The sequence below is a fragment of the Brachionichthys hirsutus genome, chromosome 1, assembly GCF_040956055.1.
Source record: "Brachionichthys hirsutus isolate HB-005 chromosome 1, CSIRO-AGI_Bhir_v1, whole genome shotgun sequence".
Classification (NCBI taxonomy): domain Eukaryota; kingdom Metazoa; phylum Chordata; class Actinopteri; order Lophiiformes; family Brachionichthyidae; genus Brachionichthys; species Brachionichthys hirsutus.
Genome location: NC_090897.1, coordinates 10933265 through 10947344, shown reverse-complemented (window position 1 = coordinate 10947344; position 14080 = coordinate 10933265). Strand labels below are relative to the sequence as shown.

Genomic DNA, 14080 nt, shown 5'->3' with positions numbered 1-14080 from the left:
ATGTGGCATCATATATAATCTAAAAACGGCAGCAGACATTCAATTCAAGAATCATCAATAAAAGTTAGAATGATAGAAAAGACATTTGGTAGAGCCCTACTTTGAATTAATATACCGTAAATGAAGGATTTTTTTTTACTGAGAAAGGCAAAATGCAACATCTGTATTATTTGGCATAATTTATAATGACTTTAAGTTTTCACAGGAAAGGTAGACTCATCTTTAATTACTTACAAATTGCAAAAACTGTTAATAGGAGTCAAACTTCCAACAAGGTAAATTATGACTGTTTCTTTTGTGAACTTTTGACCCATAGAGGTTTTAAACTTTTAATTTTTCTTTGAGACGACTGAGGCTAAAGGCTTAAAATGACAGTTCTGAAGCACAGATCGTCTCATTCTGTCCAGGCTTGTTATGGATCGGGCTCCTCTGTCGGCATCGCAGCTGGGATGGAGGACAAAGGTGTGTGAAGAATAAGAATCATGGAAAGCAGCCGAGGATTGAGAAAGCAGGTGAAGGATCTATAGAAACAGATGCTGCTCGTGAAACCGCGTGGAATGAAGGGAGAATTATTAAACACTCATTATTGCCGATCAATATATTAGGAGCGACCTCCACTCAGCCCACTGCTGACACGCCAATAGATCCACGACTCCCCGCTGCGTGGGACCATCGTGTCACACACCGCTCAGGCGGAGGGATACGATACCCAAATGTCATCGCGGTGCTGAGGCTTTCGCAAAGCTAAAATATGTCTGCCTAAGGGGGAACTCGTAACTGATATAGAGAGAGGGTGTCTTGCAGGCTGAGCCATTTAGCAGATATTTCTGCTTTTTCTTTTTCTTCCCGAGGCGCGCACGGCGAGACACCGAGTCTTCTCCAGATCACCCTAGTCGGGATTCTAATTGGATAAAAAGGTAGAATAATATCAGCGGGAGTTGTTTTGCCGTAAAGCTTTCGGACCTGAGGACAGAAGTTGTGAGTTGAGAATGACCCATCATTGCGTTTTGCTGCTGGGGGGGGCTTGAATGTCACCATCTTGTCCCGCTGCGTAAACTCGTATCAAAGAAGCGCGTAATGAAGGCTCCGCTCGCCGGAGCAGCTTCTCCGGCTCCACTGCGCTGATCAGAGCCGCTGCAGCCGGCTGCGTCCTGCTGCTAGCGCTAGCCAGCCGGCTAAGGCGCCTCCGCCGACGCGAACCGCATTTAACCTGCCCCGTTAACTCCGGCGAGTGTTCGCCTGGCCAGTGAGTTACTGTAATAACACCGTTATTACAGAAGAGACGCCGTTATTCATGCCATCACGCTGGGTGTCTCCTTCGAGATGTGTGAAGTTGTGGAGATTCGCGGACTCCTTTTTTGTGTTCCACTTGGTAAAAGGACATTGTTTATAACCTGTCAGCGCCGGAACTAACTTTTACTTCACAGTGATTGCCCCCCCCAGCAGAGACGAGCCCCCTGACCGGACTGTTTGTCCTCCTCAGGTCTCCAGATCGTCAGGATGAATCCTCAGCAGCGGATCGCTGCTTTTGGAACCGACAAGGAACTAAGTGACTTGCTGGATTTTAGCGCGGTAGGATTTCATTCTTTGGTCTCTTGGAGGTGTGGAGATCAGGATGGATGGATGGGTGGATGGATGAATGGATGGATGGATGGATGAATGGATGCATGGATGGATGGATGGACGGATGGTTGCCTTTTTTGCACGTTGTTTACATGTCCACGTTTTATCCTTGCAGATGTTTTCTCCACCTGTAGGTGGAGGAAAAAACAGGCCAACCACACTTGGGAGCAGTCAGTTCAGTGCATCAGGTAGGAGGACATCGTCTCTGCAAACCCTCTGATGGTTCGGTTTCCATCCTTGCCCCCCCCGCCCCCCCCCCCCCCCATCCTCTGCAGCGTTCACATCTGGTACTCGAAGATCTCGAGCTCAGCAGCAAAAAGAGACACAACGAAGCGCAGCCTAGCTTGTAGGTTTGGTTGATCAATGACCATCGCAGTCATTGATCATGTCGTATCTGACGGTTAGATGCACAAAACGAGACAAGTCAGCATATTTTGACCAAGGTGTGTTCTCGATTGTTGCAGAAACAAGACGGCATTGAAGCAGGAAGCAGATTGTGGGTCTCGCTAGATGCCTTGCTCACGTAAATGAAGCTGCTTGTGAAATGCCATGAAGGTTAACAGGATTATGACTCAGCTGTGTTTCTCTTGTCATTGTTTAAAGAGCATTTTGATGATTGATCAGTCTCCCTGAAGCCTCTCATGTGCACACAGAAGAGCACACACAGCTGCCTTTGACATAAATGACTCCTTTTGTTTTGTTATGCACGATCATCTTTATAGTTTTGTCACGACAAGTGGTCAGATTTTCCTTCTCCCGGATTGGCCTCCCTTCTGTAACTGCTACAAGGCACTAAAATCCAAAGCAGATCTATTGTTTGATGTGCCGTGAGAGAAAGTCAACAACCGAGAGGCGTCCTGTGTTCTGAGAACACGTCTTGTTCGCATCCACAAAGCCTTGTTGTAGTCGGTTCTGTGGGAAAGGAAAGAGCAGAAGAGACAAAGAAAGAAGAACAGAGCTGTCACTCACTAACCGCAGAGCTGGAGGGACGGGCTTTACAATAGCCCCCCCCCCCCTCCCATTCAAGTGTGTAGGTGGCTTTTAAGTGAAGGCACACCTTTCTGGCTGTTCCCACAAACACATTTAAGCCTCGGCTCAGGGGCCGGGTCCGTCCTTGTAGGCCGCGATGATGCGATGTTGGAGTTGATCATTAGTTAGAGTTAAAGATGCAGTCAAAGCGGTGAAGTAGTTTGAGTAAAGGTTTACAGTCAGCTGTTGTGGTAATAGTATTAGCATTAAATATATGTTGTCGTCTAAAAGGTGGCAGTGTAGTTGTACTGGTTTATAGCAGTTAAAAATATATATATATTGATTTGTGAAGCTACATCAGTGCTGTTCTCTGATTTATTGTTCATGAAATTGTCCCATCTTCATAGGACGGCAGCAACAGAGAACATTTTAACAAACAATCGATCTAATTATTTTTGCTTTAGGCACTATTGCAGCCGCTCATGGTGTGATTCCTGTTCCATGGAAAATACTGGTCAACAACATTTGCTTCGTCTTGATGTAATGAAAACATCGATCAAATGAGTCGGCTGGTAACGCAATTCGCATCGAGGTTATGCAATAGCCCGTATTTGTTTGTCTGTTTGTCAACAAGGTAGCTAGAATGAAATTCTGTGGAGGGATTGAGCTCCGACTAAAGAAGACCTGGATCCAGATTCTTTAAACATATTTCTTCCTGTGTAATATGAATGACATTTTATGTGAATAACTGTTCGACTCGATCATGGATGCCATTGATGATAAGTCTCTGATGAACATTTACTCCGAGCTTTTGTTGCGGTTTGGTCTGGAAACCATTTCCTGATTGCTCAACTTTTAATGACAACGGCGTTGGCGTTGGAGTTATGCTGTTCCGTAATGGCTTTTATTGGTTCCTGTGTTAGTGGTCAGAACATGTGCCAGGCATCAAAGGAATGGAATTAATTACTATTTTTATTTTTTCAGTGTACTGTGGCTGATGTTGTTCAGTGGTTCCCATAACTTCCAGTGTCTGATCAAACGAATGCCTGCGTAGGTTTAGACTCCTGAAAGGATTCTAATCTCATGTGGTTCAGAATGCAGTTTGAAAAGTACCGGGAGTTTGTGGCTGGTAAAGAAACGAATTGTTAAATAAATCTGCTACTGTCACTACTGACTGACTGATTAATTCATAGTTGCTAAAACACAATGAAACCTAAGCTGTGGGGTGTTTCCAGCGTCACACCTCGCCTCCCGCTGACGTCTGGAAGTCACCAAATAAGCACAATCATATTGCATGTCGTGGGTGCTGGGGTGAAACCGGAGAACCTGGTGGGTGCATGGTGGGGCAGAGGGTAGCGCTGTTGCCTCATAGCAAGAAGGTCCTATGGTTTCAAATCCTCCTGGGACTTTTGCATGTTCCTTCCGTGTCGGCATGAGCCCCCCCCCCCCCCCCCCCAAAAAAGCACATGATTTAAAATATCAAGTATCATAATGTTGTTCAACCAACAGCCCATAATCAAAATAATCTTTATTTGGTAACGCATGCACGAAGCTGTAACCAGTCATTTTTTGATTTGCTTGAAAAAAAAAAGCTTAGATTTCTTGGTACCTGATTCTTTTTGACTGATTGATGAATTGATGTAGTGATTGACTGATTGTGGCTATGGTAACAGGATTTGCTTGTGTCACTGTATAAAGAAACTGGAAGAAGCTCTTACAGAGGTGAATGTGCACGTAAGGTGAGCGACTGACGGTGAAGAAATGTCTGGGAGTGAGAGTTTGGATTATTGCATCTCAGCTGGGCATTGGTGAATAATTGAGGAAGAGCGGGACGGGCAGCGTTTGCCAAAGGAAGATGGATTGGAGGAAATTCCCAAAGGGGATCTAATAGAGATTCATCATTTCCGCTTCCAGCTGCGTTGATGTTGCAGATGCGATGAGGCCATTGTGTGCTGGTACACAGATAATGCGTTGAAAGGATAACTTTCGTTTAGCAACATGTAGCGGTACCTATGCTAACTGTGGAGGAGGATTTCCGCTCAGTTGGGTCCCACAATACAGAATCTGCTTCAAGGTCTGGACTCTGGAGGGCCTCTTGTGTGATCTGAGTCGATTCTCACGCTCGGTCCAAATGTACAAAGTGTTCATTATCGTTCTTTTAAAATGATTTATTGAGTTTAATCACCTTTTTTTATGAATGTAAGTTTGTTTAGTGACCGTTTGCCACATTTCATTCGATTGAGGATTCCTCCAGGATCTTGTCCAGCCTCTTTTGGAATGTTTGGACCCTAAAATATTTAATTTCTCACAGCATTTCTTGTCTAGTTATTTATAGTTTCTAGCATTCTGTCTGAGAGCAGGGAAGGAATGTCCTTTACCTGCAGTAGGATTGCCTTTTTGCATATCTACCCTGGAGTACTTGATAGTTGAGTGTTGTTTTGATTCATTACACTTAAATTGCAGCCATTGCACTCGTCTCTATTCCTCTGGCTCTGCTGCCAGTGAGGCGTCTGACTGTGCTGCCTTGTCTGTGCTTAGAGAAGTGAGGGGCCCCTGAGTCCTGGTAGAGGTTGGTAATCAGGCGAGATGACAGTCAGCACCGGCCATTGTTGCATTCAGGGTGTGAAGGGCCTTAGTTATCACAATACCAAAATGTAGACACAGAAGTTAAAATGGAAGTGAGTCTGTCACAGTTATTAACGTGGATGATGATCACACAGCTAAATAATGGAGCGGAGCGGGGGGGGGGGGGACTACTGGCTGTATATATTTTTAAACTGCTGTCAGTACTGGTGAAGGGCGATGAAGAGGAAATGAATCTGCTTTGTGTACATAGCAATACAACATGTTTGTCAGGATGAAACTTTGTAAAGCTGCTTACCAGAGCGTGATTGCTGCTTTGAGAAGTGTCACTGACTTTCTGCTGAAGTGTTTAATTATCTGACTGACTAAGAGCTGATTGGCAGCATGTCAGTTGGAATTAATCATCGGCACTGTAATTGATCACGTCTCACACTGGGGGCTGTTTTTTCACAGAACGGTACAGTAGCTAAAAACCATGTCCCCCTTGCTGCCTTTTTAATAAGCTCTCATTCAGCTTGGCATCCGTAGTTCCCCTTAAGCCAGGTGAAGGAATCCATCGCTGCAGTCGCTCGACTGCTCCTGGAGCTACACTTTGGTTTCTGTTCATCAGAGCTCTGCTCCCATGTTCTGTGTTTCTATCGCTACTTTTAGCAGCTCTTTGTTTCTTGTCGTATGTCTGATGTTGCTGCATGGAAGGTACCTCTGTGCAGATCCACTTCTTAATGTCAAAGTTAGAAATATTCTTAATATTGAAGTTTTTTTTTTTTTTGCTTGCTATATTATTATTTTTATGAGCATACACGATAAAAAAACAAACAAACCCTGGTATTGAATTTTACTGAAACAGATGAAATTACAACAGGTGCAATCAATAACTTGGAGAATGCTGATGCTTCTTTTCTCTCTGCAATTATGTTTTGTTTGTGGGAATTTTGGCTTTTACTGCGACACAATATTGTTTCAAACAGCAAGAAACACTGAGCGATGAAATATGTTTACAGAGTGTGTCACATAAATCAGATTCCAAACATCAGATATTATATTTTTCAATATATGCCAGATGGTCTCGCCTCTGTCGGAGTCATTGATTTTATTTGTTTGTCTGTGCGGATTTTGAAACATACAGGTTTTCTTTCATATAAAAATGAGTTTCATCAGGTGCTAGTGCTCAGCTGGTTGGAAGGAGCTGCTTTCTGGTGCATTGAGACATATAAAGTGGTTTTGTTTTTGTAGGCGTGATTAAATGAACTAAATGAAACAATAGAGAATATTTTGTTAATGTAATAAAACCTAACTTGAGGTTAATGCAGAAGTCTTCTTCCATTTCAGAACAAAGAAAAAAAATATCATTGACATTTCCCAGTCAAATTTTTGTTTTAGCTCAGTTTTCGGCGATGCGTCATGCTGTGACGGAATTCATTGATTTTTTTTTTTTGCAATTTCATTGATGATATCCTGAATTAATCCTTTCTCACTGTAAAATGTCAGCAAATGCTAAGCATGAGAAAGTCTCATGTCAGATAATAATCAGCTATCAAAAACATATTCCGATGATTTTCCTGTACTGCCATTCCATCTGATGCATCTCTCTCTCTCTCTCTCTCTCTCTCTCTCTTGCTCTGTCAGGAATGGAGGAGCGAAGCAGCCAATCATCTTGGGCCCCAACTGAGGAGTCTAGTCCCTCCTACGAGTCCTCTCGGGTAAGAAGGCCAGCGCCCTGACAACCATCATTGACCTTTCTGCTCCACAACCCTAAACTTATTATATCAACGTGGTATATTCACAGTGTTTTTATTGACAGTCATGATGCATGAGTGGAAATACATTTATTGTTGATGCTGGAATTGATTGATATTTAGCAGGTCTCTGGAACTGGATATTATTGAGGGATTAAGCTTCTTTTTTTGTTTTTAGCAACAAATCTGTTCAGGTGATTTGACTCAAGTTGTGTTAATGCTGGAACCAAAAATGTAAATCTCCCCCCATAAGCAGATCTCTGAAAAATAACATGTTTTCAGCAGTTAATCTATAATCACATGTTGTGCTATTGAGGAAACAACTACTGCTAAAAATCAATGTTTTATTTAAAAAAAAGTAATGTAAGAACCCCGTTTGACCCCAACATTTCATCCCAGCTCTTAATTATTTCTAAGTTTCTCTTGATCAGCTGATTGAATACTTACTTGACTTTTCTGCTCTTTCTTGGGATGCCTCTTCTAAGCAGGCATGAACAAACTGTTGAGGATGAACACTTCCCCTTGTGCACATTTAAAACACTCCTATCAACGGTGACGAAGCAAGCCGGTGCGGTAACACTGTAGGACGTTAGTGTTTTAAGGGTGACCTCTAGACAATGGCCCTTTGATGTCACTGATCTGTCCAATACTCTGAAAATGCTGCTGGAAGTAATGCCTTAAACTACACTGAAAACCACGAATGTTTAAATGCTTATTTGAGGTGTATTCATGCTCTGCGTCTTTGTAGATACTGCAGTAAACTGTACTTGTCAGTACGAGTGAACTCCCGTTATTATATGTTAATTTCCCAGATTGAGGCTAACATGACTCCAGCGTTTTTTTTAACTACCGTAGTCAAAAACAAACAAACTCAAGGCCAAGTAGCATGAGTCCATGCTAAAAAACCTTGTTTTTAGGCACACTATTGCCAAATAGTTCTAAACAGTACCATAATGATACATAAATTAGATACATTTCTGTTGCAAATACAAAGATGTCTTTGTCTTTGAGTTTGTTTCATTTGTTGAAATTTGAGGCCACATTTTTCTTTTTCTGTTTTTCATTGAGAAGCTGCGTCTGAACTTTCTGTTGAATACTGTGACACTTCGTATGTCATCATACTGTAGATCTACAGGAGGTAAAAAAAAAAAGAAAACGTCATCATAACCACGTTAAAGCAATGGAAATGATGGACAATGAGCTATATTTAACAGGTGCGACATCTCAGCTCAAACACATTGAGCTGAGATGATTTTAAATACATGGCACACTGAGAAATAAGTCTGTATTGATGCATAACAGATTATTGCTTTTTTAAAGGATAAAACATTAAACCACATCTCTGTTGTTGTGTTTAAGTGAGAACATCGCACTGCTAGTGTGAATAGCCCCCCCCAGTTTGTTTGTCCCTCACACGTTGGTTGTTCTAGATGCCCTGTATGAATTTCATTTAATGTCAATCTCCTGTCACTTTCTATTAGAATTCAGTTAAATGTCAGAGCCGCTCGGGCCGCGTTGCCTTGTTTATTTCTCTGTGCCCTTCCCGAGTGAACATCTACAGGCTATGGTAACACAGGCAGCTTGATTTGAATTATAAGACGGAGAAGCTTGAGATATCTTTGCTCCAGGTGCTTAAAAATGAGTGTTTCCGACAATGCAAGGCACAGCATCCGCCAGCAGACAGCTGTTTGCGCCTCCATAAGGCACACTTGCAATCACATGCTGCACAGCTGCACACTCACACCTTATAGTGATACTTGATTTACATAGCATATGAAATATTATAAGCTATATATTCTGCCGCAGGAAGTGAGATGCATTTCTAGCACCGCAATAGTCCACAAGATGTATTTGAAGATTGTGTCACGCTACAGTTGACGGATAAATGGAACAGTATGTGCTGTCTTTGTGTTTGTTCTTTGAACTGAGCTTTCTGAGCCAAACTTATATGAAGAACAGACGCAGGGTCCAGGCGCTCCATCTCCTGCTCCTAATCATCCTGCCACATTCACCCCCTCAAAGATCATTTAGGCTACTGTGTGCGTTGGTGTGTGTGTTTGTGTGTGTGTTTGTGTGTATGTGTGCATGCAAAAAAAAGTACGTAAAACATGAATTTTTATAATTCTCTTTATTATTCTTGCAACCATTTGCAACTTTCCTTTTCATTTGCCGACATTTGAAAGAACCAATTAAAACTCACTTGTGAGATTTTGTCCCTGAGATTTGTAGACCTTCCTTCATTCTCTTCTTATCCTTGATATTGAAAGGCAGTGATAACAGAAATGTCACATTGTACAATATAATAATGTATTATTTTCTTCGGTAAAAACATGGCCCATATACCCAAGACGTTCTTTTTCTTATAAGTACTAGTTAAAAATGTAATTACTTTGTTAAATCAAAATCAAATGGTTTATTTTCGTACATTTCTCAAAGTGTCCAAGACTCTCTAAAGACATGGTCCGTGCTTCGCCCTTCAGGCTCTCACACGAGGACTTCAGTCCTGTCCCTGAGCTTGTTTGAGCCGGTGAGCGGAGTGTGTGATCAGTGATCTGTGAACAGTCCAGAGCCCTGCTGTGCCGACCTCGGCCCCCAGCCAGGCGCTGCATCCTGGGCAGCTGTGGCTGTAGGCTGGCGGTCTGACAGTCGGGGGCTTTGCCCACCACCGCTGTACAACAGCCCCACTTCCCCAGTGCCCTGCTCCGACTTCGTACTCCACTCCACACGCATCCATCACGAGCATATCATTACTGCTCCAGCTGCCACACGCAGCCACACATTCACCTGGGACGCAGCGCAGTGCTTGGAGGAGATGACTCAAAAGCTGTGGCAGTGATTGGGGGGGGGGGGCTGTGGCATGAACGGTATGCTGCCGCCTGTACCCTGCTGCCTGCATCCTGCTGCCTGTACGCTGCAGCGGGGCTCTGACACTTATTTAGCTGCTAGTGCCAGTGCAGCCCCGTGGCAACAGTGACAGTGTGTGTTAGCATCTCTGATAGATGTAGGCCACCACTGTTTGGGAATGACGAGGGATCTCTGATTAATGATCAGCCGTCCCGGAGGAGCGAACGTAGACACGCAGACGCATAACGCTGGCAGTTATAATGTAATCAGAGGGTTCATTACCAGTCAGTGAAAAGGCACATGACATCTTGGAAAGTGTATTTATTAGCATACCGGTAGGGATGCAGTTGATAGGATCGATACATCTCTCACATGATTGTGAAACAAGCTCACGTTGTACATGTTGTGTGAGCCAGACAAAGAAGTGCTTCTCTAACTCACCCGGGAATGAATACACACCATTTATAAAATGTTAAAGGATTTTTAATCATTGTCTCTTTTTTTTGCTACAGGATCAAGGAAGCGTCGTGTTTTTCTTTCTTATGAGCTTTATAAGTCCGTATATGTTGGCCATGCTGAGCCTCTCATGGGGCGGTTGCTGTGATGTCTGTTCGCGGTGTGATTAACCGTTTGTGCGACCTGGCAGGAGCACAATGGGGGGGGGGGGGGGGGGTCTGAGGGTTCTCTCCACACAGCAGCACAACACGCCTTTGAAATTACTCCATCACCCACCCACTCACACAAAGAAGATGGGTAATAAGATAATTTATTTATTTTACTATATGTTGAATGCAATAGGTGTAAGTTGGTGAAAAGGGGTCTGTAGGAATGCAAGCCCACTGTAGTTTAGTCCCTCTGGTGGGGGGGTTTGCAGAGATGTTTCTGAGTGGAACATAGGAAGAATTTCCCAGTGCTTGGGGTAAGCACTGTGACAGGGTATCCTTTATTACATGGGTTCTCTAAAGCCATGCTGTGGCCGATATCCGGGCCGAAGCCCTCCAGCTGATAACTGTCATGAAAAGGCTCCGCTAAGCTGCAGGCAAAAATACTATTTGTTTGAGCTGCAGGTACCTAGAAGTGATTTATGTTTGAATCTCTCTGCCCCCCCCTCCTCTATGTAACAACACCGCCTTATGAATTATTGGCTGACATATAAGCCAGTTGTCACATAAATAAGATGGTGTAATAAAAAAAGACAAATAATCAAACAAATAAATATGGTTGTTTTTTATGGCTGCATGATAATAAATACAAAGCAGGGAACTCTCCAGGTCCAAGTTATTTCCTCTGAGCTCAGAAATGAACAAAACTTTACAGATGTTTACAATACCTGTCCTTTGTTTGTGACATAAAGTTCAAATGTTGAGGAAGTTAAGAGGTGTGTTGAAGCACAGACGTTTCTTTATGATGGTCACAATTCACTTTTTTTTAAGAACTTGATTTTTTTATAAATGTGTAAAGAATATTAGGAGTTAAAGAATATTGTGAGATCCATAGAGTAAATTGATTTTTTCTTTTGACATCTCAGATAATTACAATAACAGCAAAGTCTACTGTTGGTAAATAAAACAATAGACATTTGCTAATGATGCAACAGAATAAGACAGAACCAATCAATGTGTTGGATTGGGCATCAGCCAATGGAGAAAGACCAATAATTTGCCGCCGAGATTAATGGCATGACTTTATCAATTGGTGACTTGGACAATCATGACCAACCTCATCAATGACAAAGTTGTTTTAACCACACAAACTGTTTTATTTTTATTTTTATTGATGACTTGCATCTTCATAAAAAATGATGGTTTCGTAATGACAAATGTGATATTAACCCGAACAAACTGTTAAATATAAGAAACGGATACAAAGGAGTGTTTCTCTTTTGTTTGTATTTCAGTTTTCAGCATGAGCGGCCAGTTGCGTTCTCCTCTCACTAATTAGTGCTCTACCATATCGCTCAATTAGTGAGGATGCCCGATTATGTGCTTAATATTCTGATCTCTCCCCCTAGGGTTTTGCCGACAGCCCTCATTATGGTGATCATTTGAGTGACAGTCGCTTAGTGCCCCATGAAGGATTGTCTCCAACACCTTTTATGAACTCGAACATAATGGGTACGTAAGTAATTCTCTTTAATTTGCCCCTCCCATGCCCTTTAGTAGTGGAAAGACGCAGTTAAAAAAATGTCTGATTGAGTTTAAGGCACATCATGCATCTTGACGTAGCACTGCTTATAGGCGTGCCGCGCTACAGGGCTAGTTTGTTTCCTTTTCTCTTGCTGTCTTTATTTTCTCCCTTAATCCCTCTTCGCGTTCTGTATCTCCATCTTCCTCCTCCTCCTGTGATGACCCTCCCCCAGGCTAGAAGTCAGGCCATCAGTATAGCTTTCCATCATGAGAAGCCGTCTTTGACAAGTCACCCAGAACGGCTATCACTGACAGCAGGGTAGGGATTTGTGGGAGAAAGGTTAAACAGGCCGCCGCATCAAAGAACTTCTCACGTTAGAGTTTATCCTACAATCTTGATTGGTCTGAATTTTATATTTAAGTTTCAGCGCAATCGTGATTTTGTTTTGTTAGTGTCTATCAGAGCGGTGCTATTTAATCTTATTGATCTGATCTCCCCACCCACCCACACAGGCCAGATTAACTCTCTCACCTCCACCACCCATTATGTTCAAAGTAAGTTCTTTTAAATGGTTTTAAAATCAAATTTAATTGGTTTAGTTGATGCTTAAGATCTCCTTTCTGTTCCTTTTTGAGGCCCTTACTTTACATTGCCATTATGAGCATAAAATATTTTCCTTGTAATCAATTATGTAATTTTACTAACTTGCAACATGTCTTCTTGCCACACCATTTAAGAGCTGTGCGTTATCCAGCTCTTTGACAGTTTAATAGTTAACATCTCCAATTGTTAAATTACCCTGGAGACTGGTCGTCAAGCAAACCATTAGTTTGCAATGGGCCCTGCTGTCGAGGCTGCTGAAAGGAAGCTTTATTTTCTTGCAATTTATCACTGTCTGCCTGCCTGTCTGTCTGTTTCTCACACACACACACACACACACCTACACACACACACACACACACACACACACACGCACACCTACACACACACACACAACTGTGTATCTCCACTCTCAACCTGCAGATTATGGTTCTGCGTCTGCGGCGTGAGATTCAAACAAAATGATTCTTAACTTGGGAGTGCTTGACGCTCTTATCTTGTTCTTGGTCCTCAGGATGACTCTAGTCTTAGCTTCTAGCTTTTACACATTAATATATGGGACACAGTCTAATCGAGTCTGGAGGGCGTCATCAGGAAATGTCTGAAGGATATTTCTCATGAAAGTGTAAAGCAAAAATAAACAGCTATGCTAGTACTAGGTGTTTTCCCATTTAAATGTGCTTGAAACTAACCTCTTTCATGTGTGAAGTTGTCTTTTCATTCCACTTAAATGTATGAATGTCACATTAAATAATGTACATAAATATAGCCTCTAATACAAGATCAATGTTCACTCTTAAGTCAATGAATTTTGTGTGAATTTCTGTTGAATAATCACACTTTTCTCCTCATGGTGTCATCTCATGCTCGGGTGGACTTTGGATCAGTCTGATTAGGCTGCATATGCATTGTAGCTCCGCCCACGTGTTACAATCCTCTTACAAGTGGACGCACCATCCGGCGCATGGCAGCCCCATTCCGGCCTTGTGAGTCCCTTTGGCTCAGCCATTTGCAGCTATCCTATGTTTATGTGGACCATTTACCTTCACCCATAGCACTCTGGTGTTTTGGGGATGCTATTCAAACTGCAATATTGAATGTCCACCTCCATGTGGAAAAATGGTGTAGAACCAGGATCAAGACAGAGCACCCCCCCCCCCCCCCCCCCACACACAGACTTTCTCTCTGATATAGAGTGGGAGATCTCAATCAAATCAGACAAACAACATCTTGCTGATGAAAGATGAACCAAGATTTTGTTACATCGCTTTGAAAAAGCCTCCATTATAAGTAAATGGGAAAATCCAGATTCGGACAGTATCAACATTCTGGATCCAATCCGGATGAAATTCGCCGGTTTATTGCCTTCGCCAGATTGAGGCGGTGTCGACTGCTCTGTCTCTGATAGCTGATGAAAGCAACGCGAGGTGAGTGTCGTGGTGAAGACTACGCTGCAGCGGTTTTGCTTAGCAGTCCTTTGACGATAGCTAAAGTGAGGCGATACTATTGTCTGATGGGGAAAAGATCTGCATGAATAAAAATGTTGACAGATAAACAGAACAGCGAGGCTTACCATCCTATTTGACAACTGAACGAAT

General features: G+C 42.6%; 1 protein-coding gene across 1 annotated transcript in view; it reads left to right on the top strand.

Annotated features, from left to right (window-relative positions):
• The first annotated feature begins 1173 nt into the window (after positions 1-1173).
• Positions 1174-14080, top strand: part of tcf12 (transcription factor 12) — a 50240-nt gene continuing 37333 nt past the window's right edge. Inside the window, exons 1-5 of the mRNA XM_068739817.1 lie at positions 1174-1246; positions 1484-1572; positions 1739-1811; positions 6802-6875; positions 11767-11869. Of these exons, the coding sequence (XP_068595918.1) occupies positions 1501-1572; positions 1739-1811; positions 6802-6875; positions 11767-11869 (322 nt within the window). The 5' untranslated portion in view covers positions 1174-1246; positions 1484-1500. The remainder of the gene's footprint in view (positions 1247-1483; positions 1573-1738; positions 1812-6801; positions 6876-11766; positions 11870-14080) is intronic.